The sequence below is a fragment of the Tiliqua scincoides genome, chromosome 7 (assembly GCF_035046505.1).
Source record: "Tiliqua scincoides isolate rTilSci1 chromosome 7, rTilSci1.hap2, whole genome shotgun sequence".
NCBI lineage: Eukaryota > Metazoa > Chordata > Lepidosauria > Squamata > Scincidae > Tiliqua > Tiliqua scincoides.
The window spans coordinates 40451653-40478143 of record NC_089827.1 but is presented as its reverse complement, the minus strand read 5'-3'; the positions used below and the strand labels follow the sequence as shown (position 1 = coordinate 40478143).

Sequence of the window (26491 nt, the reverse complement as noted above, 5' to 3'; positions counted from 1 at the left end):
CTTCCATGTAATCTGACCTCCTCTGAGGTCACCAGAAGGGGCCCTTTTAACTCTGCCACCACTGATGGAGGGTGGTTAGGAACAGGGCCTTCTCAGTGGTGGCACCTCAATTGGGGAATTCCCTCCTCCGATAATTAAGAACAGCTTCCTCCTTGGAGACCTTTTGGTGGGGCCTTTATTGAGGATGGTGTTCAATAGCTGACACGATGGCCTGGCATTTTAATCAAATGTAATTTTTACTGTTTTAAGTGACCCATTGAAGTTGGTTTTTACTGTTTTGTTTTATTATTGCCATTTTTAATTTTGTAAGCCATCTTAATTGGCCTCACTGGGAGAAAGGTAGGGTATAAATTCTTAAATGTTTACTGACAAGTAAAACACAGCCAACTAAATTTTGTTTTCAGATTCAGTCCACCTCATTACTTCTGAGTAATACTATATAGAGTTACTCCGTTAGACACCATTTCTTATGAGATAAAAGCAGGATAAGATTTGTTCAATTAAAAAAAAAACATTCATCATCTGAGTATGTTCCATGTGTGTGGTAGGGTAGGTGAATGAGGAAAGCAGGAACAGATATCAAGTTTTGGAAGTTTTCAAAAAGGAATTCCAGTTACTGTCATGCAGACACATACTCAAAGATAACCAAACACATTTTATTAGAAGCAACTCTGTCAGAATAGTCCAGTTTTCATTTGATGAGAGCTACCCCATGAAGCAACATTCATGTTCACACTGCACACAATTGAAAATTATGAAGCTCCCACGCTGGAACCAAGGCAAGAAGTCTGGAAATAGGAATTTAGCACACACAAAAAAGCATTAGAACTGGCTTTCCCCAAAACATGTGTTAATGCACACTGTCTTTTCAGAGAGGAACAGGAAATAGCGTAACATGGCTTAAAAGAAAAATGGTGGTAACAGAAGTTGGAAGTTAATTGTTCCCCTCCTCCTAATTCCAGCCACCTATCTCAGCCAAAAGTCTCCAGCTTGCTGAGGAAGATGAAGCAATTTGTTCCTTAAACTCTGCCACTTACAACATGTTGAATCAAGGCTAGAGGTTTAACAAGGCTGTGTAGAGAGGAGAAATGAAGGAGCCAACAATGCCAACACATACATTCCCATCTCTGTCATTTGAAGACAATCAGGACAGCCAGCTGTTAATATTCAGCTTTGAAGGGATAATCCTTGTGATTGATGCATCTGAAGAAAAAAAAAGTTCATCTATTACTTGAATCCAACTGTGCATATGCCTTATTTGAGAGAAGGCAAAACAGAGGAGTGGACAATACCAGCCGTATCTTAAACACGATGTCCCAACACTTCTCAGAATTATCTAGCACAGGCCTGCACAACCCACAACGGGCCAAACTAAATGCAGGCCACAAGCCATGTATGTTGGCCCACAGGGACTTGATACACTCCTTGCAGTGCATTCCTGAGACTGCAGAAATGGGAGGCGTTTCAAGCACCTAGTAAGTCAGAATATATGACTGGCTGATTACAGGTTGTGCAGAAAATCACATGTTGGGCGGATACCAACAAACATCTGCTCAGAGCATGAAAAATATGCTTGCAGTGTTCTTAGAGAGGATTTATTGTTTTACAATAAATCAACCCTGAACCCTGAATAAATCAACCCTGAAGTCTATGAAGTGCAAACCTATTAATCTTCAGACTGGATACAACTATTCTAGACATATTAGTAATGGTACAGCAAACAGCTGTTAGAGTTTTAAGAACTGAACCACACCATCAGCAGACTAAACCTCAGACAGCTGCAGAACACGGCATGTCTGCAACTGTGGAAGGAGTCGTATTGATGACCTAAAAAAAAAAAACAACTATCTGCATTTCTGCTGACAAAACACACAAACACCCAGTGAGCTTCATGAGCAAAGTTTTCCATCCTTCTCTGCTAAAACAGCTTTGGAATAGAGGAATTCATTTCTGGATGCCTTCCGATATATCTGCGATCTAGAAATTAAAACACGGGGCCTCAAAAGGTACCCTGAAAGAAGGTTGCACTTTAGGAATTTCAAGGTCATCTCACACTTACTGCCTCTTCCTAGCAGTCTGATTTAACAGCAAAACGCTAAGAGCAAGGCATTAAAGATTATCTCTAGCCTTACCCCAATCAAGTTTTTAGCAATTTACAAGACATGTCCACTTGCTGCTCTAACAGGATTCACATCAGCATCTTTTAGAAAATACTAAAATGACTACCATATTTAGCAATGAGTATAGTTTGAGGCAAGTAATTGTGTACATGTTGAACTCAGCTTACTACAGAGTGACAACAAGTCTAAGAAAGTGGAAATGGCTTAACAGGGTCTGGGATTTTCTGAACTGGTCAAGGTGACAGCTTAAGTTACTGTTAATTAAAAATATTCTGAGGTCTGGAAGCTAGTCAACTACTGATCAGGTGCCTTATGGGCCTTGGTTTCAAATACATGTGACAGATACAATTTTACAGTCTGGTTTTTCCTCTAGATGATCATATTGTAATGTTTTTACCATGTTCCTCTTTATAAAATCAAAATTTTTTTTAAACCTGCTGCCTGCATTTAAATCAAAGAACTGTTAATTTAACCAATTGTGCCTCCCATTCAATAATCAATACAAAATAAAGTCTGAGATTGTCACCCCTTTGTAAGTTTTTTCAAACACTGTGACTTACGTGCTCATTGCACACGCTCTCCAGTTCCTGTTGAAGCCAAGGATGGTCTCCATCTCTTGCTTAGTCAGATCAAAGTCAAATACCTGGCAAGAGAGGGAATAATATCTGAATTAAACTGAAATAATGCTGGAGAGATCACCAAGATTCAGAAGAATTCTGGAGGCAACTTATTGTCATTATTTCACATCTCTATCCTGCCCCTTTCTTCAAGAAGTTCAATGTAGCATACACTGTCACCAAGTGCAGTTCACAGCAGAGTGTAAAAATTCTTCCTGATCTAAAACCAACAGTGGACAGAATACAGTATATTGCAGCGGCACAGATGGCCCAAACAACAGCTTGCAACCACTTGGGCAGCATGATCTTCTGGGCATATATTAACAGCAAGAGGCAAAGGAATTGCTTTGCATTGCCCTAGCAACTGTAGTTGAGCGTTGAGAGAGTTAGAACAGAAAGAAGAATACATTTCTTTATCCAGCTTGTAATTAGTTTGTAAAACTCTTTGCCACAAGTAGTAGTTATGGCATCTTGCCTGGATGCCTTTAAGAGGAGATTGGACAAATTTCTGGAGAAGTTCATTACTGGTTACAAGTCATAGCAGGTATGTGCAGGCTCTTGGTTTTAGAGGCGGGCGCCTCTGATTGCCAGATGCAGGGGAGGGCACCAGGCCACAGGTTGTGTCTGTTGTCTTGTGAGCTCCCTCAGGCATTTGGTGGGCCACTGTGAGATACAGGAAGCTGGACTAGATGGGCCCTTGGCCTGATCCAGTGGGGCTATTCTAATGTTCTTATGATCCCAATCCTGGAAGGTGCCAGAGTGATCCTTACCCTGGAGAATACTTTATGCACTTAAAAAAAAATGAGCTCAGGGTCCAAAAACAACTTCTGCCTCAATATGACTGCTAGTCTTTCAAGTGCCACAAAACACTGTTTGTTTTGACACAGAGCTACCTAGATTTCAGTACCACTATTCTGGCCAACTGAAGAATACACTTTATTTTTTTTTGTCTTTACATGTAGCTGGTTGTACTTCTAGCCCCTCCTCCTCACTTTAACCTCACAAGACCTCTGAGGTAAATTAGGCCAAGTGATTATGGCTAGACCATTAGGATACCAGTGGCTAGACCCAGTGGGGCAAATGCCCCAGGCAAATGCCCCCCAGGTTTGGGGGGCCGTGCCATGACCCCCTCCGTGCCACCTGTTTTTGTGGTTCTGTGCTGATCTGAGGGCCACCCTGTTCACCTCCCCTTAAAAAGGGAAGGCGAAGAGGGCCACCCTCAGAATGGCTTGGAAACTGCGCCCACCTCCTCCAATTTCAGAGAAGGCGGGTGCTGCTTCTAGCTCCAAATGAGCCTTTTGCACTGCTGCTAGTGGTGCAAAAGACTCCACTGGAGCTTTTCCACACTGCTAGGAGTGGCACCTGCCTCCAACTTTGGAGGCAGCAAGTGCTGCTGTAATGGAAGATCAGAAGATCATCAGGTGGATGATGTGGTGTTGACAGCGATTCCCTGTTTTGACAGCTGGTTGACAGCTCTGGGAAGGGCAGGGCTGGCTCCACAGCTGTAATCAATCAAGGCCAATGGAGACCTGGTTGGACACCTGAGCTTCATTTGACCTTGATGGGACCCGAGCTAACGAGGTAGCTCACAGCTGAGCTGAATTTGGACTTAACAAGGGGCTGCAGGATAAAAGGCAGCTTCAGAAGGAGCAAAGGGCTGACCAGAGCGGGACGCTGACCCAGCCAGGAGCAGGATGCTGACCAGAGGGACACCTGGCCGGACTCACACTGGGAGAAGGGGACTGCCAGAACTCTGCTGGAGGACACACAGAGGAGAGGACTGCCAGGACCCTGCTGGAGGAGACACTCTTCTGGAGAAGATAGAGGAAGGGACTGCTGAGACTCTGCTGGACACACACTCTGCTGCACTGGACTGCTACTGGGAAGATTGGACTGGGAATACTGGACTGGGAAGATTGGACTGCTTTGGAGATTGAACTGTGGACTTGGACTGGAGGTGTCAAACCTTCACCCACTGTGGAGTTTTGGGGAGGGAAAGGACTTGCAGGGAGTGTCTGTGTTTGTAGCAATAAATTCTTGTTAATTGCTATAGATAAGGAGTTCTGTGTTCATTCCTTTGCACACCACAGCTGTTGTCTCTTGGAAGAGGGTATTAATTAGCCAAAAAGCGGGCACTAGAAGGGAGTTGGATATTTGGGCGGGACAAATTGACATAGTTGGCAGGAGTCGAAAATTAGGATAGGACAGCTGCTCCCAGCAGCACAAAAGACTCCATCAGAATCTGGGCCACCTTGTTTTTTTTAAAAGGGGGAAAAGAACTGGCAGCATGGAAGTAATTGCAGTGATGTCACTGCAATTACTTCTGGGTTGGGACGGCAGATGGGGTGGCCCCAGTACGAAAAATGCCAGGACCGCTACTGGGCTAGATCATGGTCTCCCAGTGAGCTTCATGACTGCATGGGTTTCCCTGCTCCTACTTCACCACTGCAACTGCTACACTGCCTTGGGGCATGTTGTAGCATATAAATTCACTAGTCAGTCAATTCAATAGCATACAAGAAAGACAGGGAAGGAAACAAAGAGGGGCCTTGTTCAAACACCACAGAACACTTATACAGAGCTAACAAAAGGACTAATACAGTGAGAGAATATATATATGTATAGCCATTAAGATAACTTGTAGATAAGTGGATGGACAAGGGCTTAGCCCAAACACTTGGCTGTTAATTAGGAACTCTAGCCAACAGGCATTAGCCCAACCAACTCTGTCCCACTTTTCTTTGTGCTTGCAAATGTATAGGGCATTATATCAAGGTTCTGCTCAGTAACAGCAGCCTTGATCAGTGCACATTAGAAGGACAGAAACAATCCTCCATTTATAGGATGACACGCATGTGAGACCAAGCTGATCCAATGGGATTCTCCATCTTACCTTGAAGTTTTCCTCAATACGGGCAGGGGTGACCGATTTGGGAATCACAATCACATTTCTTTGGATATGAAACCGGATCAGAACCTAGTAACCAAGACAAGGTCGAAAAGAGTAAGGCTGCAATCCTATACACACTTTCCTAGGAGTAAGCCCCAACGAACACAATGGGAGTTAGTTCTGAGTACACATGCACACGATTGTGCTACAAGTCTTCCTATTCAATAAAAATGAATTCAGTTCATTTTTATTAACATAAGAACAGCCCCACTGGATCAGGCCATAGGCCCATCTAGTCCAGCTTCCTGTATCTCACAGCGGCCCACCAAATGCCCCAGGGAGCACACCAGATAACAAGAGACCTCATTCTGGTGCCCTCCCTTGCATCTGGCATTCTGACATAACGCATTTCTAAAATCAGGACGTTGCGCATACACATCATGGCTTGTACCCCATAATGGATTTTTCCTCCAGAAACTTGTCCAATCCCCTTTTAAAGGCGTCTAGGCTAGACGCCAACACCACATCCTGTGGCAAGGAGTTCCACAGACTAACCACACGCTGAGTAAAGAAATATTTTCTTTTGTCTGTCCTAACCCGCCCAACACTCAATTTTAGTGGATGTCCCCTGGTTCTGGTATTATGTGAGAGTGTAAAGAGCATCTCCCTATCCACTCTGTCCATCCCCTGCATAATTTTGTATGTCTCAATCATGTCCCCCCTCAGGCGTCTCTTTTCTAGGCTGAAGAGGCCCAAACGCCGTAGCCTTTCCTCATAAGGAAGGTGCCCCAACCCCGTAATCATCTTAGTCGCTCTCTTTTGCACCTTTTCCATTTCCACTATGTCTTTTTTGAGATGCGGCGACCAGAACTGGACACAATACTCCAGGTGTGGCTTTACCATAGATTTGTACAACGGCATTATAATACTAGCCGTTTTGTTCTCAATACCCTTCCTAATGATCCCAAGCATAGAATTGGCCTTCTTCACTGCCACCGCACATTGGGTCGACACTTTCATCGACCTGTCCACCACCACCCCAAGATCTCTCTCCTGATCTGTCACAGACAGCTCAGAACCCATCAGCCTATATCTAAAGTTTTGATTTTTTGCCCCAATGTGCATGACTTTACACTTACTGACATTGAACCGCATCTGCCATTTTGCTGCCCATTCTGCCAGTCTGGAGAGATCCTTCTGGAGCTCCTCACAATCACTTCTGGTCTTCACCACTCGGAAAAGTTTGGTGTCGTCTGCAAACTTAGCCACTTCACTGCTCACCCCTGTCTCCAGGTCATTTATGAAGAGGTTGAAAAGCACCGGTCCCAGGACAGATCCTTGGGGCACACCGCTTTTCACCTCTCTCCATTGTGAAAATTGTCCACTGACACCCACTCTCTGCTTCCTGGCCTCCAACCAGTTCTCAATCCATGAGAGGACCTGTCCTCTAATTCCCTGACTGTGGAGTTTTTTCAGTAGCCTTTGGTGAGGGACCGTGTCAAACGCCTTCTGAAAGTCCAGATATATAATGTCCACGGGTTCTCCCACATCCACATGCCTGCTGACCTTTTCAAAGAATTCTATAAGGTTCGTGAGGCAAGACTTACCCTTACAGAAGCCATGCTGACTCTCCCTCAGCAAGGCCTGTTCGTCTATGTGTTTTGAGATCCTATCTTTGATGAGGCATTCCACCATCTTACCCGGTATGGATGTTAGGCTGACCGGCCTATAGTTTCCCGGGTCCCCCCTCTTTCCCTTTTTAAAAATAGGCGTGACATTTGCTATCCTCCAATCTTCTGGCACCGTGGCCATTTTGAGGGACAAGTTGCATACCTTAGTCAAGAGATCTGCAACTTCATTCTTCAATTCCTTAATAACTCTTGGGTGGATGCCATCAGGGCCCGGTGACTTATTGATCTTTAATTTATCAATGGGTCTGAAACATCTTCTCTTTTAACCTCTATCTGACTTAACTCCTCGGTCAGGAGGGGCCGTTTGGGCAGCGGTATCTGCCCGAGGTCTTCTGCCGTGAAGACAGATGCAAAGAACTCATTTAATTTCTCTGCCATCTCTAAGTCTCCTTTTATCTCCCCTTTCCCTCCCTCACCATCCAGAGGGCCAACCGCTTCTCTGGCAGGTTTCCTGCTTCTAACATGTTTGAAGAAGCTTTTATTATTCCCCTTAATGTTGCTGGCCATGCGTTCCTCATAGTCTCGCTTGGCCTCCTGTATCACCTTCTTACATTTCTTTTGCCACAGTTTATGTTCCTTTTTATTTTCCTCATTAGGGAAAGACTTCCATTTACGGAAGGAAGCTTCCTTGCCCTTCACAGCCTCTCGGTTAGCCATGCGGGCACCCTCCTGGATTTCGTGGAACTCTTCTTTCTTTGCGGTATACACCTCTGCTGGGCCTCTATTACTGTTGTTTTAAGCAGCCTCCATGCACTCTGGAGAGATTGGACTCTTTTTACCCTCCCTTTTAACCTCCTTCTAACCAGCCTCCTCATTTGGGGGAAGTCTGCCCATTGGAAGTCAAGGGTTTTTGTTAGAGATTTGCCTGGTATTCTTCCCCCAACGTGCATGTCAAAACGGATTGCAGCATGATCACTGTTCCCCAATGGCTCAGTAACGTTTACATCTCTAACCAGGTCCTGCATACCGCACAATATTAAATCCAGAGTCACCTGTCCTCTGGTGGGCTCTGTGACTAGCTGCTCTAAGCCACAGTCATTTAGCACGTCAAGAAATCCGGTTTCCTTATCGTGACCAGAACACAAATTGACCCAGTCAATAGGAGGATAATTGAAGTCCCCCATGATTACAACCCTGTCCCTCCTTGTCACCTCCCTGATCTGTTTCCTCATTTCAAGGTCCCCATCTGATTTCTGGTCTGGAGGACGATAGCACGCCCCCAGTATTACATCGCTGCACAAGCCTGGTAATTTAACCCACAGAGATTAACTTTTTATTAGAGAATGTTTCAGTTTCATGAACAGAAAAACAACTGGATAGCAAATATAAGGTCCCAGAACACGGCTACATACAGTGAGAGAGCATTGTCAGTCACAAACATAGTCGGACCCACCTTCAATCTCTACTTTGCTGGATTCTATCCCTTCCTTAACATAAAGGGCCACCCCACCTCCAACACGCCCCTGCCTGTCCCTCCTGTAGAGTTTATAGCCCGGGACTGCGGTATCCCACTGATTGTCCGCATTCCACCAGGTTTCTGTTATGCCCACTATGTCAATGTTTTCCCTTGTCACCAGACATTCCAGTTCTCCCACCTTTGCTCGTAGACTTCGGGCATTTGGATAAAAGCATTTGTACACGGAATACCCTAGGATGGGCTGCTTATTCGCTCCTTTGTCCCCGCATCCTCTCATTGTGCCAAACCGTCTATCACATCCCATCACGCTACCTTTCCCAATTTCTTTTCCTACTCTGCCTTTGTCTTGTTGTTCTCTAACCTCCCCATCCTCATCCCATAGGGATGAGGAGTCCCGAACCGGATGCCCCTCGGCTCCTGTCGGCCTTCCCCCAGGGATCAGTTTAAAAGCTGCTCTGCCACCTTTTTAATGTTATGCGCCAGCAGTCTGGTTCCATTCTGGTTCAAGTGGAGCCCGTCCCTCTTGTACAGGCCCCGCTTGTCCCAAAACGTTCCCCAGTGCCTAACAAATCTAAACCCCTCCTCCCTACACCACCGTCTCATCCACGCATTGAGATCCCTGATCTCCGCCTGCCTAGCTGGCCCTGCTCGTGGAACAGGTAGCACTTCAGAGAACGCTACCCATTGAATGAGTGCTGTTGCAAAAGTGGGCTGTTGCTGTGGAAAGCTACACACAATGCCCATTTAGCAATCTGGAACTCTGGTCAGCCATCACGTCTCCACCACGAGAGTGCCAACATCCTGAACGGAGGGACCAAAACACACACACGGGTGTCTCAGATTTTTTGTCCCAGATCTGTTGCCGTGCAAATTTCAGATTATGATCTTGTACACATTAGCTGATTGATAATTATCAGCTCATCCTACAGCTACCATCACAGATTAAATCTTTAAGACAGCCACAAGCCTCTAGAGAAGGAGTAAAAAAAAAATTTAGTCGCTGATTATATTTAGCCACCCCGGCTAAAATATAGCAGGGTGGTTAGAGATGTTCCAAATGGTACCCAATACCAAGTATACACTCTGATTGTTAATAATTTCCCCTTCCAACTGAATTGGACAATGGTGGGAGCAACTTCTAAACTGGCCATCATTCTCAGCTGATGGGAGAACAAACACAGATAAATCCATTTCCTGTAGTCCCATGAGCTTTAGGCATATATATACTGCTTATTTTGTCCTTCACTGAATATCCCAGTGTTATAAGCATTCTGAACAGGGGCAAGCACAGTCAACCATTGCAGCAGCTGTGATACACAGGTTATGCACCCAGGCACATGTTAGAACACTTACCTGAGCAGCTGTTTTGTTGTGCTTTGCAGCAATATCTTTGATCTTGGGATCATCCAAGAGGGATGGGTCCTCTGGCTTGGCCCTAGAAAAGAAGGGTGGGGAATAAGTGTCTGTAGTTAACTGTAAGACGATCAAGACAACTCGCATTCATAAGAAACATAATTTAAAACAACTATCAAATCACTAGGGTAAACTGCTACAAATGGAGGACAGGACCTCTGAACCTTTAACAGTTAGATAGTGCCATCTCTGTGAGATCTACTTTGCAAAGTGTAAGAGGATAGGTCCCTGATACCCCACTAGGGACTTATAATCTAAAATAGTTGTGTTGAGAAGCTGCATCTACTGAAAATTTCATCTTTTATACAGTTATTAAAAGTCAGGTGGTTTGTCCAACTTTGCATCCATTCACCCTACAAATCAAAGAGACATCCTCACCTCTAACATGATTTGTGGTACTCCAGCCTTTACATATAGTACTCAGGACTGCCAAGCACAGATTAGCCAATTCTGTCTCAACAGACTCTCTTCACAGGTTACCCACTCAGTGTGGGAGGGGTGTCCCCCAAGGACAGTAGGTCCCACTTAATGGAACTCAAGTCATACTTTATAAAGTGGAAATGCTTCTAAACATTCTTACCATGGTCTATCAGGGGAGCCAAGGGGGCTGTATGCTGTAACCGTGATCCCTTTGGACTGGCAGTAATTGATCAGCTTTTCCTGGGTGAGATATGGGTGACACTCAATCTGCAAACAAAAGCAACAAGACAATCTGTGTTCAGACAAAGAGAAACCATATTTGCATAATGGTTCAGACAAAGAGAAACCATATTTGCATTCGTGTGTTTGCATAAGTCACTCACACCAATGAAGTAAGCCATTTTTCAGTTTGGGGCATGGCTTGGCTCTTCAGAAGTACATGGCTACAGTAATTTTTCTTAAGAAAGCACCTCTGGCTGCATATGTTTTTGCTCCCCAGGCACAAATAGCCTTGCTAGATTGCAGCCCTTCTCTTACAGTTAGAAGATATATCAAATAATTGGAGAATCATTATAATTGGATCATTTCTACATGTTACAGAACTGTGCACCAAATGTTAGAATCTAACTAAAGGCAATTTCTATATAGGATCAAGAGAAATGTATATTTTCTCAATAGGATTTAAGATCTGCCAAGCAGCTATGACATGAAGGTCTTGCATGTGGCCCCAAATAACCATGTTTAGGACCTCCTAAAAGAACATGTATTTCTACCTGTAGTCAGTCACAGCAATGACAGGAGAAGACCTCATCCCTGCAATGGCCTGAAATAACTCATGAAAGAAATCTGGTGAATACAGATATTTTGAATATAGATATTCGTTAAACACACACTTATTTCATCCACCTGTCACCTTTGGCCAAACAGGCTTTGCAGGTTAAAAAGATGCTACAAAACACAAAAGTTATCAGATGGTTGTGGGAAAAATGCATACAGTATGAGTGACACCTCTTATACCCTCCTTTGCCACTCTGAAAGACACTATTTCCAGTCTCTATCTACTTGTCTTTTGTTTGGACTTCATCTTGCTGGCAAATGAAGGATGCTGAACTGTACTGGATAGGTTACACAGTTCCTGGATTTTATTTTTAGGCTCAGCTGCAATACTTAGCTGCAAAAACATGCACATGAAAGCCCAAGAACTTCTACACATGAGCTTTGAATGCTTATCATCGGTACTCGGCTAGGCCCAAATGAGATATTTTTATTGCAGCAGCATTCTGATATTTGATGGCTTTGTAGAAGAAATAAGCTGGGCATTTGATAAGGCATCAGTGCACAGATTTGAGTCTAGTAGAATGCACGGGCTAAATTTAGAATGAAATATTATCCTGACGCATCCTTGTCTCTATCACATGACACTTGGTTTCGTTATACTGTATAGGGCTCCCTTGAGCATACTTGTAGGATAATTTAATGCATACTGTCATTTCACATATTTCAACCACCCTGTGACCTAATTATGTGGCACCGATGGGATGAAATTAGTGGCAAGCAATAGCATCACAATTTCTTAGTTCCAAGAGTTGTAGAAACAGAGCATCATTTCCTCGTCCTTCATTACCAGGCGCTTCCACATTGCTCTCTTCCATCACTGTTAGTTCCCCAACCTCTCACCTCTACACTGCTCATCTAACACAAACTGTAAGCCCTTTAGACTGGGTCACTTTCCATGCCCCAACACACTGCTGGCAGGAAATACCACAGACACATCCTGATGTTTAGAAGGAAGAAAAAAACAACAGACCTCTGCCAAGCATTTGCAAAATACAATGAGGCTGCAGCAGGGTCTGATAAAGAGAATGAGGCTTGCTTGATTTCAATGGAAGCCTTGCTTTTTTTCCCCTCAAGAGGAGAATAAAAGGTTAACTTTGGCTGCAGCTTGCTGGTGGAAGGGTTGCTGGGGAGATTTAACAGCCCTCTAATGATCTCTGCATTGTTTCTTCCACCACTAGCTTGAAAAGCTCTGACCTTGCAGATAAAGCAAGGTGATGATCTAAACTTGATTTATTGGCAGAAATTTCTCACCCTATAGGTGAGTATCTACAGTAAGCATTCAATGATTTTGAGTAGATACTAAATAAAGCCTAAAAGCACAGTGATCACAGGATTCAACAATAAATTCTCACAGAGAGTTCACTAGAAAGAAGCAGAGAAAAGTCATCAGGCAGTGGAAAGAACCAAGGCATCTGCACACACCAAAGCAAAGGATGAATTTCTTCCTCCTGCTCAGTGAATGTTCAAGTATGGCCTGCTCATTCTTCCAACTCTGGATTGAGGGCAAGCACATACCTAACATAAATGCAACTAATTTTGGCCAGATCTTCCTCCCTGACTTTATACAACAGCCCATCTCAACACAATCAATGTTATCTGCTTTCCACCAATGCAAAGGCCTGGAGACAAGACAGAGGTACTATCAAGTAATTGGGTTACAGTCCATCCTATCCTTCCCTCTGCTATAGCATGCAGGTGCATCAAAACAGATAGCACTGTATGCTACAGTGGGGAGGGGGCACCCCAACCAGGAGGGTTGGAAAAAGCAAGGGAAAATATTTTCCCCTTATCCCTCCATAAGCCCCTGAATCACCTATGGGCCTCTGTCAGCAATATAGGTGGAGCAAGTCTAGGGAGAGAAAGGGGACATGTTTGGAGGTTTTGGGATAGCATCCTAGTGCACATTGCTCACATGGGGATATATCCTCTCCCACTCCAACATGCCTCACATGCTCCCCCCCCCCCAAGAACTCCTCTCCTGGCCATTTTTCTTACCTTGGCAAGGTTCAGGTGGTCTGTCAATGAGCCTGGGAACTGGCAGAAGCTGCTAGCTGCTCCCAGCACTCCACAGAGCAGCATACCTTTAGAGGAGCCACTGTTGTAGTGACAATAGCAGAAGGGAACTACTACTGTCATAATAGGCCCATAGGATTGAGCTATTAATCTCTCCCATATATACAACGTTACAACTGTGAATGTATGGACATTACTCTCCTCCCTCAATTTTTATCAAAATGTCACTAAGAGGAAGCTGGACTATACTAGACGAAGCTCTGGTCCAATTCAGCAGGGCTCCAATTTTAGAGTGAATGCCAGAAGAGCAGCGTAGGCTTGCAGTCAGTTCTCTATAGGCAGTGGCTTCTGCTTGGTTAACAGCACCCTTTAAACCCCCAAGGCCATCTTCCATTTGGTCTGTACAATGATCTGCCCTTCATGATCCCCAACATCTCCAATTTATCCCACTGATCAACTTACCTGGTTATTTGCAGGTTTGTACTTCAACCCAGGCTTATTTAAGATTTTCTCTAGCTGTTCGTGGTTGAAATTGGAAACACCAATGGCTTTCACCAATCCAGCATCCACCAGCTCCTCCATTGCCTAAGGGCACACCAAAATATCTGGCTTATGTACATGAAATGCGGATTTCATCACAGCAGTTTTGCTGCACTTAATTCTTCCCTGGTTGGCTTCCTCCGACACTGCAAGAGCCCACTTTCCACAGAGGTTTGTTCAGAAATCTTATGTGGCATAGCTCTTTTGGGGCTATACATCAGAAAGCAGGTGAGAAGAGAATATATGCTTCAAAGTACCTCCACAAACAACCAAAAACTTTGTTTTTGACTGAGTTTTAAGTGTTTACCTTGAAATACTGGAGCAGTATTTCCTCCTATTTGTGACACTCTCACAGGGGCAAGTGGTTTTAAACAGCAACTGGGGTGAGGAATTCATTAAGTAAATTTGCTCCCATTTGTGTATTTGTTAAGCGTTCTGTCCTTCTCTTAACCTTGACTTATCATAAATGTGTAAGTGGAAAAAGTCCAGTGATGGCAGGTTACCAAATCAGATATATAGCAAAACGTCAAATACTTCTGGATTACCTGTAGTTTCATAAGGAACAAAAAGATACCTTTACTTGCAGTTGAACTTACTTCCCAAGTGTCCAGAATACTTGTGTTACTGGGTATTAACATGCCTTTGTCATCAGAAGGAAACAGGTCATCACCAGCCTATAAATGCAATGAGAAGCTTTAAATGCGTCATCTTATACCAAGTCAGTCTTTCCCAGCCCTGCTACCTGCAAAATATGTAGAGCTGGTGGGGACTGAACTTGGGGCCATTGTATACAAATCATGTGTTCCACCACTCAGCTATGACCACTGCATAGAAGGCAAGGCCTCCTTCCTTCCTCCTCAAAACACAGGGCAAAACACAGCAACCTTCTGATCTGCAAGCAACAGATAAAGCAAGTCAAGTAATCCACCATCTTCACATTTTGCTGTAAAAAACCACTAGCAAACCCAACTACCATTCTTTCATTGCAGGCAATAGTAATCTGCACTAAAATACCCAAGGTCAAATGTGCACACTGCTCAGTAATTAGCTACAAGTTTTTTCATTAAATATATGCTATCACCACTTCCATTCCATGTGAAGAGTTTAGTACAGCCTCTTGAACAACTGAAGAGTAGCCAACCTTTCTTCTCTCCCCCAACACCTTAGCAGAACTACCTACAAACATGCAAATGTTGTTCTGCTACCGTAAGTGCAAGAAACATGATCTTCATAAAATCGGAGTTGAGAATCTAGTGCACTTCTGACCATCGCTCAGAAACTATGCAATCACAACTATCTACATTTTGAGATTAGAAAGCTCATTTTAACCTCTCCAACCTATTCCAGAAACTCTCTCCTAATCTATCCCTTACTGTTGTGCTGATCTCCACTCCTGAGGTAGCTACAGATATGCAGACTTGTAATGCCTTGGGAGCCAGCTAGTCGCAAGAGAGTAGGAACTGCTGCCGAACCAGTTCAAACCACTGGTTTGGTACTCTGTCTCCAACAGCAGCCAGCCAGACACTCCAAGTTACTATTCTGCATGAATTGGATTATCAGGTGGGCTCTCAGTATCCGCTGACTTGCTATCCACTGATTTGACTCACCATGGATACTGAGGTCCCTCTTGTAGCAGGGAAAAAAAGGACTGAAATTTCCCACCTTTATAATTTCATTCCATTACATTCTATTATTCACCCCATCTAGTGGCTGAATGCGGTATAGCATGTATACCAATGCATTCTGGGGTGACAATGGAAGAGCAAGAAACCTGGAAGTTCATCTTTAAAGCTATTTTTCCACTGATTTGGTATATCAGTGGATATATCAGAACCCCAGTGGATAACAAGCAACAACTTGTACTTCTATCACCTACTGAATATAAAGTTTCTTGGTTAACAGCTACCCACTTACAAATATATCCTCCTGGTTAGGCAGACAAAAATCTGGCAGCAAACACAGCAAAGATTCTTTTTTAATTTGGTAGCAAAAACTTTGCAAGGCTGCAGAACTAGAAGCCTCATTATACCCTTCTAAGGCTAAACCTAGTGCTAAGAACTGCCTTGGTGGATCAGCAGCTAAACAGTCTATCCAACTTTGAATCTAGGGATTCTCCCCCCACCCACCCACCTGGCAAACTACAACTTCAGTTTGAATCCTCTAAGAGGGCTACAGACTGTGCCATTTTTAGCTGCAATAATACAGCCCAACAGCTATGTGATATGCTGGCCATAATCCATCCTGGACGTTGGGAAGTATTTGAAGCAGCTGTATAAAAAGAGATTCCTCTACGATGACCACAAGTCAGTCCATTTCTTCCTCATTATAGCAATACTGCACAATAGCAGGAACAGCCCTTAAAAAATCTGCAGCCCACAATGTCCTTTTCAGGACAATTTTGAAGCATGAAAGTACACAGCAATGCTTATTGGTCCAGCTAAGGGCACTTGCTAATTTTATTTTATTTGCATCATATGAGGAAACTGCCTTTCCTGCTAATTGTAGGTAGGTATTCCTACTTATACACCGGGATTTTTCCCTGCTGAATTTACAGTCTTATGCAATGTCAATCATTCATCTGAAAATTGGTTTCAAACCCAACAAGTCTTTTGCACATCTCCAGGGTTTAAATCACTTTGAATTTGTCTCATGCTTCAGGTGGGCTTCCATGGTTAGAAAAAACCATGAACAAAATACACCACACCTCAGCCTTTCCCCACACATAGATTCATGTAATTAAGAATATATATCCACTTTCACTACTCCCCTTTTTAGAGAGAAAAGTCAAAACAATTTTGAAAGTATTGGAAAACTGCCTCAAGAAGATTTGTTAGTGAAATTGCAACTTCAGCCCAGAACTGTGCACACCAGGTTTCTGCAGTAAATCTAAAGAACCAGTCCCCCACAGCTTGATCTGAGAGACAAGATTCTATGTCTAAATGAAGCACGATGAACATACTTCCAAATTATGTACACGCCCTCACGCATCACAAGCCACTAATGTTGAGGAAGAAACACACTGACATCCAGGTAAGCTACAAACTTCAGGTACCAATAACTAAACAGAACTCCAAGGACAAAAGTGGAGAAATGGTCAAAAGCACTCCGCTTTGCCCAGAGTGATGGCTGCCATGTCAGCTTTCTCCCCAAGAAGTGACAAGGGCTTCGTAAGGGTCATCTAGAAAGGTGGATGTTTCATAGTACCTTGAATCCCATAGGCCAATGAATAAGGTAGAGGTCCAGATACTCCAACTTCAGGGCCGAAAGAGTTGCCTTGCATGCATTTTTCACTAGAGGTTTTTCATGGAAAGTGCACCAAAGCTGCAAGTAGGAGCACCAAACAGAGAGATCAATTTACTAGACAGAATCTATTCAAGAATATGCTTCTGAAAAAAAGTCTACCACATGAACTGTAGTAAACAATTGTATTCACCCAATACTCTAGAGCAGAGGTTCTCAAATGGGTGGGTCACAACCCACCAGCCTAGAAAAGGGCAGAGGAGGTGCAAAGCCAGCGATGTGATCCCCAGGATCTTGTTGCCGACAGGGATGGGCAGCACCAGCCCGGGGGAAGTGCAGGAGCCCCATGGAGCCCTCTGCAGGACACCCCAAGCCTTCAAAACACTAAAAATAGCAAACTGGAGTCACTTCCAATAGCTATTTTTAGTGTTTTGGAGGCCTGGGGAGGGCTCTGTGGGGCTCCCTCACCCCCCAAGGCCAGCGCTGCCATTGTCCCTCCCTTGCAACAGCTTACCTCAGTTCTCAAACGCTAAGCATTTAAGAACCGCAGCTCTAGAGTTTACAGAAAGGCAAGTATTCAGATTCATAGGTACACAGTCTAGAGCAGGGTTTCTCAAACTTTGAGGGAGCTTTACTCCCTCAGTGAGTTCTTGTGTGGGAGGGGCTAGGGCAGCAACGCAATCCCCAGGACTGTGTTGCAAAGGGGGGCGAGGGGGGTGCTTGTGCCTTACTTTGCATGATGCTGCAGCAGACTGCAGGAAGTGCAGGCAGCCCTTCACAGCGCTCCCCGATGCTTGGAACCTGCAAAAGAAGCGGTCGCAAAGCACCTCCTGCAAAACGGAAGTGCTTTGCGCCCGCTTCTTTTGCAGAATTCAAGCGCTGGGGAGCGGTGTGCAGGGCCTCCTGCAGCCCAGCATCATGCAAAGTAAGGCACAAGCACCTCCTCTTGCCCCCCTTAGCAACACGCTCCTTGGGATCGCATCGCTGCCTCCCTCCCCTTCCCCCGCCCCTTAAAGGGACGGGGGAAGTGTTACACGAACTGGTGGGTCGCGACCCGCCAGTTTGAGAACCACTGGTCTAGAGACAAACTTTCAGAAGAGCCAAGGATTCAGCAACAGTACCTTGATTTCCAAAACCAAAATCTTGTGTGATGGATAATCTGACTTTTTCAGAAAACTGAATCTTGGTTTTAGGCTGGGGATCCTTGCAAAGTCTAAACATAGTACTCTTGCACAAAGTTGAATTTAAAAAAGTTACCAGCCCAAAGAGTTGCCATCTATCTGCTCACTATGTAACAGAGGCCTGCTGCATGCGTTGACCAGGCCATAGAGCAGTCTAAATAAGAGAACTGGTGTTCTAGACAACATCAGAATTCATAGGAAGAAATGAAGTTCTTCTGCCTAAGTTGTGAAAACAAGAAATTGAACTGCCTCATCCTTGATAGCATCACATATATTAAGAGCCCTTGCCTGCCCACGCCCTCCCCCAATGTTAAGATAAGCTGAGACTCTACACTGCTTTGATAAAGAACCTGATCACATCCCAGTATTTCTCAATACTAGAACTGTTTATCCCCACCTTGCATCTTAGGTTAAAGAACACCTACCCCTATATTTCATCTCTCCACTGTCCCATGCGTCATCATCATCAGGGGATGTGCTGTTTTAGGTGCCCCGACAGTCAACTTCATTTTTACTACTGGGCCTTATCAGTGGTGGCACTAGTGCCATGAACTCCTTCCCAGGAGAGATCCATCAAGCAGATTCTTGAAATTTCAGAAATCTGTTTTAGATTCTTTTCCCAACAAGCCTACTTGGGCTTCAAAGTTTGTAGATTTAAAATTTTTTTTAGCTTGCTTTTAAAAAACACATTATGTGTGTTTTACTACTAGTATTGAATATTATGCACTGTCCTAAAGAGTCATATGGGCCCACATACAAATATAAAGAGATAAATACCTTACTGACAACAAAAAGGTCCTCGCGCTTCACAACCCCTGCCTTTATTTTCTCTTGGATTCCACTGCCAACCTCATCTTCATTTTGATACACGTAGGCACAGTCAAAGTGGCGATATCCCACATCAATGGCCGCCTTCACTGCATCTGCTACTTTTCCAGGTGGAGACTGAATGACAAAATGAAACCCTTTTCAATTAAAGTTTTTTGGTTAACTTATCATACTACCCTCTTTATCTCACAAACATTTTAGAACCTCATGTGCAAGGACTATCATGTGCAATAGTGGTCTGTTGCAGATATAGAGTCACATCCATAGCAGTGGCAGTCCTGGCCCCTGTGCTGCCCAAGGGAAAGCCTGGAAATGCCCTTCCCACTTGCATATGGTGGTCTTCTGAGGGAGGACAGGAAAGGCTATGTGTGGCCTTACTGGCCCTCAGAAAGCCTCCCAAAGCCTCCAGAAGGCATTAGAAAGATACTTTCAGTCTTTTGGGAAAAACCCCAAAACAGGAGACAAACCAAGTTGAGAGGTTAGTGGCTTCACTAAGGTCATCTAATGAGTCCGTGGCAGAAAAAAGATGCAAATTGGGTGCCTCACAATGTTCTGTTCAGACTTTGTCACTACCTTTACCAATACAAACAATGACCAATTGGTTAATTTTAAGATCTGTCTCAGTATCAATGCTTATCAATTTTGTGAATCTATGCCGAACATGTATATGTATTTAACCAGTTGCAATGATGTGTTTACAAAGTGAATAGCTTTTTTTGCAATGTTTATCTGCAATATTTGCACAAGTTTAGTCGTGGGAGAGTTAGAACTGAAAAGAAAATATTCCTTTACCCAGTGTGGAATTAGTCTGTGGAACTCCTTGCCACAGAATGCGGTGATGGTTGTTGGCCTAGATGCCTTTGAAAGGGTTTTGGACAGATTGCTAGAAGTCCATCACAGGTTAGAAGTGATGACTGGTGTGCACAACCTCCTGGTTTTAGAAATAGGCCGCCTCAGAAGGTCAGATGTAAGGGAGTGACAAGAAGATTCAGGTCTCTTGTTGCCTTGTGTGCTCCCTGAGGCATCGGTGGGCCCCTGTGAGATATAGGAAGCTGGACTAGATGGGCCTTTGACCTGATCCAGCAGGGCTTGTCTTATGTTCTTATTCTTGATCTTGTATGTTGCTGTGTTTAAAGTTTAAATACAAGTACAAACTGCTGGCCTGAGGATGCCCAGTTTCCTAGCTGCAATTTCCTGGTGGAGATTGCAAAAAACACAGCAGCAAGTCTGAGCCATCACAATCACCACAGTCATTTTCAAGAAGCTGAACTTCCCATAGATACATTTTGTGTGAATGCAACCCTGGAGATAGTCAGGAAGGCAAGTCACATGGAAAGGTTTTGAGCCTCTGAACCTGCCCCAAGATTAACAGCTTGATCAATCTTTTACCACCCAACCACCACACACAGTACAGTGCAGGAGTGTGTTTTGGGCTCACACAGACTCCTTTCCCTCATATAGAAACACAATACAATACATGACCTAGGATGCACAGTATAAACCTGTGCTAGAAGAGGGATAATGAAGCTTAAGATCTTTTCATTTTAGATCTAAGGAGGGTACATGAAGACAAAGATATTGTCCCAGACAAAGAGTACAAGATGTCAAGAGCTTTCTGGAACTAGTAGCAGAGAACAGCCTCTCTGTCCCTCAGGCACCTGGCTAAACAGCGCAAGACAATTAACTTGCAGACTCATTCAATTAAGGACATCTAGACAGCAGCATTAAGAAGGCTGGGTGGTTATAAGATAGAACAGTTATGAGAAGGAAACCTTGTTGGGACAGATGGTCCTGCAGTCAGAGATTCTGCTTAACCAATTCCTGGTCACCGATAGTGATTTGCCCAACATAATTTCTTGGTGTGCACTGACACACTCACATAATATAACAAGTGGCAACAAAGACAAATTTCAGGTTCAAGAAAACCCAGTTTTCAGATACATTTTCAGCATTTCATGTCATGCATTTCATGCAGAAAGCCTTTCTGAAAGGCAAAACAAGTGCCATACTACTTCCAGAAATTAAATGAGGGGAGGGGAGAAAGAAAGAGGTTGTTTGCCTCAGTGATTTTCCACCAGCGATTCTAAGCTCTCAGGAAATTCTTATCAAGGAAGAAATCCCAGTAAGACCTGTAATGACACACAGGTTTCCTTGTTCCTTGTCCTTTTGTTTGCCTTCTGAAAGCAGAGTTCACACATGGCCATCAGTAGGACTTTCCATTTATGTTTAAGGTGCTTAATTTCAGTTTAAAAGTCATTCCTTTCCCCTTCTGCTAACCCTTGAGCATCTCACTTTGATAGACTGTACACCACTGGCAGAGCCTGGTTTTTTTCCCTTTCTGGTTTGTGTACAACAGGCATTTTATAAACATAGTACTGCAGATGGGATACCTGGAATATACCCCAGATTCTAGTGCAATACACAAGCATTCTTTTCCAGAAGTGCAGTTTTCTTAGCAAACAAGTTCATACAGAAAGGGGTCCCCAACAGAAAGTTTGCACTCTGTTTCTGCAGTCAGGAGAAATGTAAAGATTTGCACATGTGATAGAACAGCACAGTCTAATCTTTCTTTGGACTTCTCTTTGGGAGGTATGCTACGATTTGTTGGCCATTACTGATCAACATAATATAATGATCAACATAATGATCAACAATTACCTACATACAATTTCAGCATCCAGAACACTGGACTCCTTCATCTTGCAATTCTTCCAACAACCATGGCAAGGTAAGGAAATATTATTGTCCTCAGATTGCAGATGAAGAACCAAGGCAGAGAAAAAGAACAGCTCGCCCAAGGCCACTGAGTGTGTTCACAACAGGCCTTCACAATTCATATCTCACTCTTAGGGCACCCAGGTTTGCTGATGTGGTGCAATGGCTACAAAAAGCCTCCAATTTGCCAGCATACAGCAAACCAACAGTGTGGAAGCCAGAAAGGAGACAAATTCAAAATCATGTTTTGATTTGGCATCATACCAGAATTTTATCATTTTCATTGGAGGGGCACTATAAATACTAGTGTATATCAAAGCCCAGATTGCCTCCAAGAACTCCATGATCCTCAAATGGAATGGAAGAACCCACAAATACCCCATAATGGCCCAAGCCCTTTCCTTGCTAAAATAAACTGGGCCCATCATAAGGAAGCAAGTTCAGTCACAAAAGAAAAACTCCTTATCCACCTCATGAGAAAAAGAAGCTATTCCTGCCTTTTTCTTTTGAGGTCCTTGTATCGTGTTTGACCAGGCATACACTAACAAAGTCATAAAAAACGGATGTGTAGGTACACCCTTAACTTGGAACATGATTAAAGAGATCCAATAACACACAAAGCGTCTTCACTGAACATTTCAGAAGCTTCGCCAGCAGCTTCCCAGTTGCTCCTTGAGCCCACGTTTTAATATAATTCCAAAAGGTATTATGTAGTCTCTCTCCTCCAAGGAGGGAAAAATACCTCCCTGAGATGGAACAAGGCAGCCCATTTTGAAATACTGTAAAAATGTTCTCACATGACCTATAACAGGGGTGGTCAAACTGCAGCTCAAAAGCTACATGCAGGTCTTTGATATATGCGTCTCTCAGAAATACGTTGGCTGAGCTTTTTGTATCACAAATATAAAAAGGTAAATAAGGAATTTTCCAGCATCTTAATTACTTACTGGGTATAAACCAGGTCCACTGGATTAAAACACAAGTTTAATGTTTACAGTGAGAAAATGTATTTAAGAATTTACATGCTTCTTAAATACTTCGGCTTTCAGACATCTGAAGTTTATCGTATGTGGCTCTTACATTACGCAAGTTTGGCCACCCCTGACTTATGTTTGAAAAATGGCATCAGCAAAATGCCAAGAACACACACATATACCCTCTCAAAGAATCCAAGAGGAATAGTACTAGGAATATTTTTCTCCCCTTCAAGGGGCTCATTGAACCTAGTTACACATTTTTATTCAGAAATTAGTCCACTGCACCGAACTGCAGCCCCAAGATAAGGAAACAAATGTTCCCAAACTTTAAGGAGGCCTCTGTGACTGCCTCCCCATCACAGGATGCAGTGCACACCCCATTGGCACGGCTGCACTGGCACTAGAAAATTGGATACGATTGGGCCCTAGTTCTTTAACAGCCCAATCCTAACCAACTTTTCGGTGGTGCCAATTCAACCGTAATGCAACCCTGAGGTAAGGGAATAAATGTTCCCTTATCTTGAGGAGGCCTCTGTGACTACCACCACATAACAAAGTGTGCACAACATTGGCACAGCTGTATCAGAATGGGAAAGTTGGTTAGGACTGGGCCCCAAGTTCCTTCCCCAACACATAGGTAGTAAGAGTTTTAAAAAATGTCACTGGAAGAATTTCTGGGTGTCACAGTGGCAACTTTATAGTACTCGGAACCACTGAAGTCTGTGAGGCTGAGTAACAAGGATGCATGAAAGCACATGTAAGTGCAGGAGGTCTGGTCTACAGGGTAGAGCCTCCGTTAGCCAGAAGAGAACATCAGAAGGACACCAGCAGCTCCCTGAACTAGACCTTGAAGCAGCTGACAAGCTGAGCCGAGCTATTTCACCTGCTCTTGGTGTGAGCAAGAAGCATCTTGGCTGCCCTCCATGTGAGAGATGGAGCTGCTTGTCAGCCTGCAAAAACTGGGAGAACTGAGACCAAACCAGGAAGATCCATTCTGAAATGCTGTTGGTTCTTGAAAGAGAGAAACTCTAGGATTGTAAAAATCCCCTTGAGGGATTTAGAAACCCCTGCCTATGTAAACCGCCTTGAATAAAGTCAGAGGAGTAATCTGATGACCAGAAAGGTGGTATATAAATACCAAGTTGTTGTTGTTGTTGTTATTGTTATTGTTATTATTATTATTATTAAAGTGTGCCTTCATTTTGCACCTTACCCTACAAGTTTCAGGGTGGTCTGAGTGGCAGATGAGAAAGCTCTGCAGCCCCTGTGCATGACTCCTCAGAAGCAAGTCTCATCCTGCTCCAAGGGGCTCCTTCTCATGTAACACAGAATTGCATGCAACCTTAAAGTTATGGGAGGAGTTAAAGCAACTTTTTTTTTTAAAAACAAGGCAGACCATTTCCAGAAAGAAAGCCATTCTGAAATCCTTTCAATTAAGACCCATTTTTCTCTCTTCCCCATTTCTCTTCCTCTTCTCCTCTTCCACCATCCCCAAAGTCCAGGAACACAGGAAACCCTCTTTCTGCAACTGCCCCATCTCAGCTAAGCATCTCTCAGGGGCACAGAAGTGGAGATGGCTGGTTGAAAGTAGGGGAAGGAGTGCAGAAACCCCACACACAGGCCTTCAGGGGCATGAGCGGGGGGGGGGTTGCCCTCTATGCCTCCTAAGCAAAAGCCAGACACGCAGCTTACACAAAGCACCGCACAGCAACACAACCACGACATTAAAGGGCAGCTAGACTCCCCCCCCCCAGCATTGTAAGCACCAAGCACGCACCCAGCGGCATAGCCGGAGGGGGGGGCAAAGGGTACCACACCGCAGCGTGCAAAGGGTCCCTCGTCTTCGAAGCCATTCCAGGCGAAAGCCTCCGTTTTGCCCCCCCTGGAATGGCTCGGCAGGGGAAGGGCACCCCTCTAGCTACGCCCCTAGGTGCACTGATTGGGCTGGGGGGGGAAGCACCGACCCCGAGGCGGGCTTGGGGGAGGCATCACCAGCGGAGAGGAAGAAAGCCTCCAAGGCGCCGCGATGCGCACAGCGAGCAGACCAGGGGCGGGCGCCGGTCTCCAGGGCTGCAGGCGCTACCCACCTTCCAGGTGCCCAGCCCCAAGATGGGCATCTTCGCCTTGGTGCACAGCTGCACGTAACTAGCCATGGCGTTCGTCTCAGCGCCGCTGCTGCCACGCCGCCACGAGAGCGCTTAAGAAGAGCTGGTCACGCCCCGGGAGAACAGCCGGTGGAGGAGGAGTCATGCTCGTTGCCTGGCCCTGCTGCTGCTGCTCTGGAGGCCTGCGCAGCGCCAGTGTGTGGGGCTGAGGGTGCCGTCCTGGTAGGGGGCCGCTTTCCCGGGAGTAAGGACCCAATCCTAGCCAACTTTCCAGCACCTGTGCAGCTACAATGTTCCCCTGCTCTGGGGAGGGCTCCACCACTACCCTCCCACCCCAGGATGCAGCGCACACCCCATCGCAGCCATTTTCAACCTCTGTGCGGCGGCACACTGGTGTGCAGCGAATGGTCTGCTGTGTGAGTTAGGGGGAAGATCTTTTTATTAGTAGGGTCATTAGGGATGCGAGTCCCCACCTGCAGCATGGTGCGGCTTGCCAGTTGTCAAAAAACTGATGGTGTGCCATTTTGGTACCTTGTTAGTGTGCCGTGAGACAAGAAAGGTTGAAAATGACTGCCCCATTGGCACAGCTGCACCAGGGCTGGAACGTTGGCTAGGACTGGGCCCTATGCCCTTTGTGCACGTGCGCGCGCGCGCACACACACACACAGGGTGGAACTTCTAAGTAGCCGTGCGCAGGCCTGCACCCGCCAGGCAATTGCAAAGCATGCACCTCCTTGCTGGTGTGTTTTTCTTCATCATTTTATCAGGTATCTGTAGAAATAGGATGAGGATCAGATCACAAATGCTTTTCTAGTACACTGGCTTGTGTGTGTGTGTGTGTTTGCAATGTGAAACTGCATTTGTCTAAGACTACGGGTCTATATTCACACTTCCCTGAGAGGAAGCTTCACTGAGCACAGTGGGACTTACTTCTGAGAAGATATAGGCCCAGGATTGCATTGTTAGCAAAGGCCATTACTGTGCAAGGATGTGCGGTGGGTGGGGAGGCAGAGCCTCCCAACCGTAGTCCTTTCAAAAAGCACTGCTGCTGTGTGAAGCGCCCAAGCACTCACAACCCATGGACTCTGTGGCGGTGGTGCTTTTTGAAGGACTCCTTCAAAAAGGAGGTTCTGCCTTACCTGCCTCCCTTGTCACCACATGTCCCTGTTGCTGTGAATCAGGCCCTGCCAATCTCCTCCCTCACCATCACTTGAAACTTTGCCCCTAGTTCTGCTCCTTGGAATCTGTAGCAGCACAGAAAAAAAAAATATTGGTGAGGGGCAGAGAAAGAGTAACATTCATTTCTGGGAGGCAAACTTTGTCCCACCTGTAAAAGTTCAGAAAGAACAATAATGGTGTATCCCATCTTAAGCTTACGTGGAAGTGAGCCCTGGGGAGCTATTCTTTATGTATATGTACAACTGTTGGCAACCTTCAGTCTTGAAAGACTATGGTATCGCGCTCTGAAAGGTGGTTCTGGAACAGTG

General features: G+C 44.8%; 1 protein-coding gene across 1 annotated transcript; it reads right to left on the bottom strand.

Annotated features, from left to right (window-relative positions):
- Window positions 1-642: 642 nt before the first annotated feature.
- LOC136656805 (aldo-keto reductase family 1 member B1-like) lies at window positions 643-25104 on the bottom strand. The gene is made up of 10 exons (XM_066633125.1): window positions 24987-25104; window positions 19157-19324; window positions 17163-17279; window positions 14555-14632; window positions 13881-14003; window positions 10729-10835; window positions 10089-10170; window positions 5631-5714; window positions 2681-2763; window positions 643-1203 (listed from the first exon to the last, which is right to left on the bottom strand). Exons 1-10 carry the CDS (start codon window positions 25050-25052, stop codon window positions 1161-1163), a joined length of 951 nt encoding a protein of 316 aa, XP_066489222.1. The 5' UTR covers window positions 25053-25104; the 3' UTR covers window positions 643-1160.
- Window positions 25105-26491: the final 1387 nt, after the last annotated feature.

Coding starts and splice junctions, on each gene's coding strand:
- LOC136656805 (XM_066633125.1), bottom strand. CDS start 25,052: ATGGCTAGTTACGTGCAGCTGTGCACCAAGGCGAAGATGCCCATCTTG. Junction 14,633..17,162: donor ATTGGCCTATGGGATTCAAG/GTACTATGAAAC, acceptor TTGCATTTATAG/GCTGGTGATGACCTGTTTCC. Junction 2,764..5,630: donor GTATTGAGGAAAACTTCAAG/GTAAGATGGAGA, acceptor CTCTCTTGCCAG/GTATTTGACTTTGATCTGAC.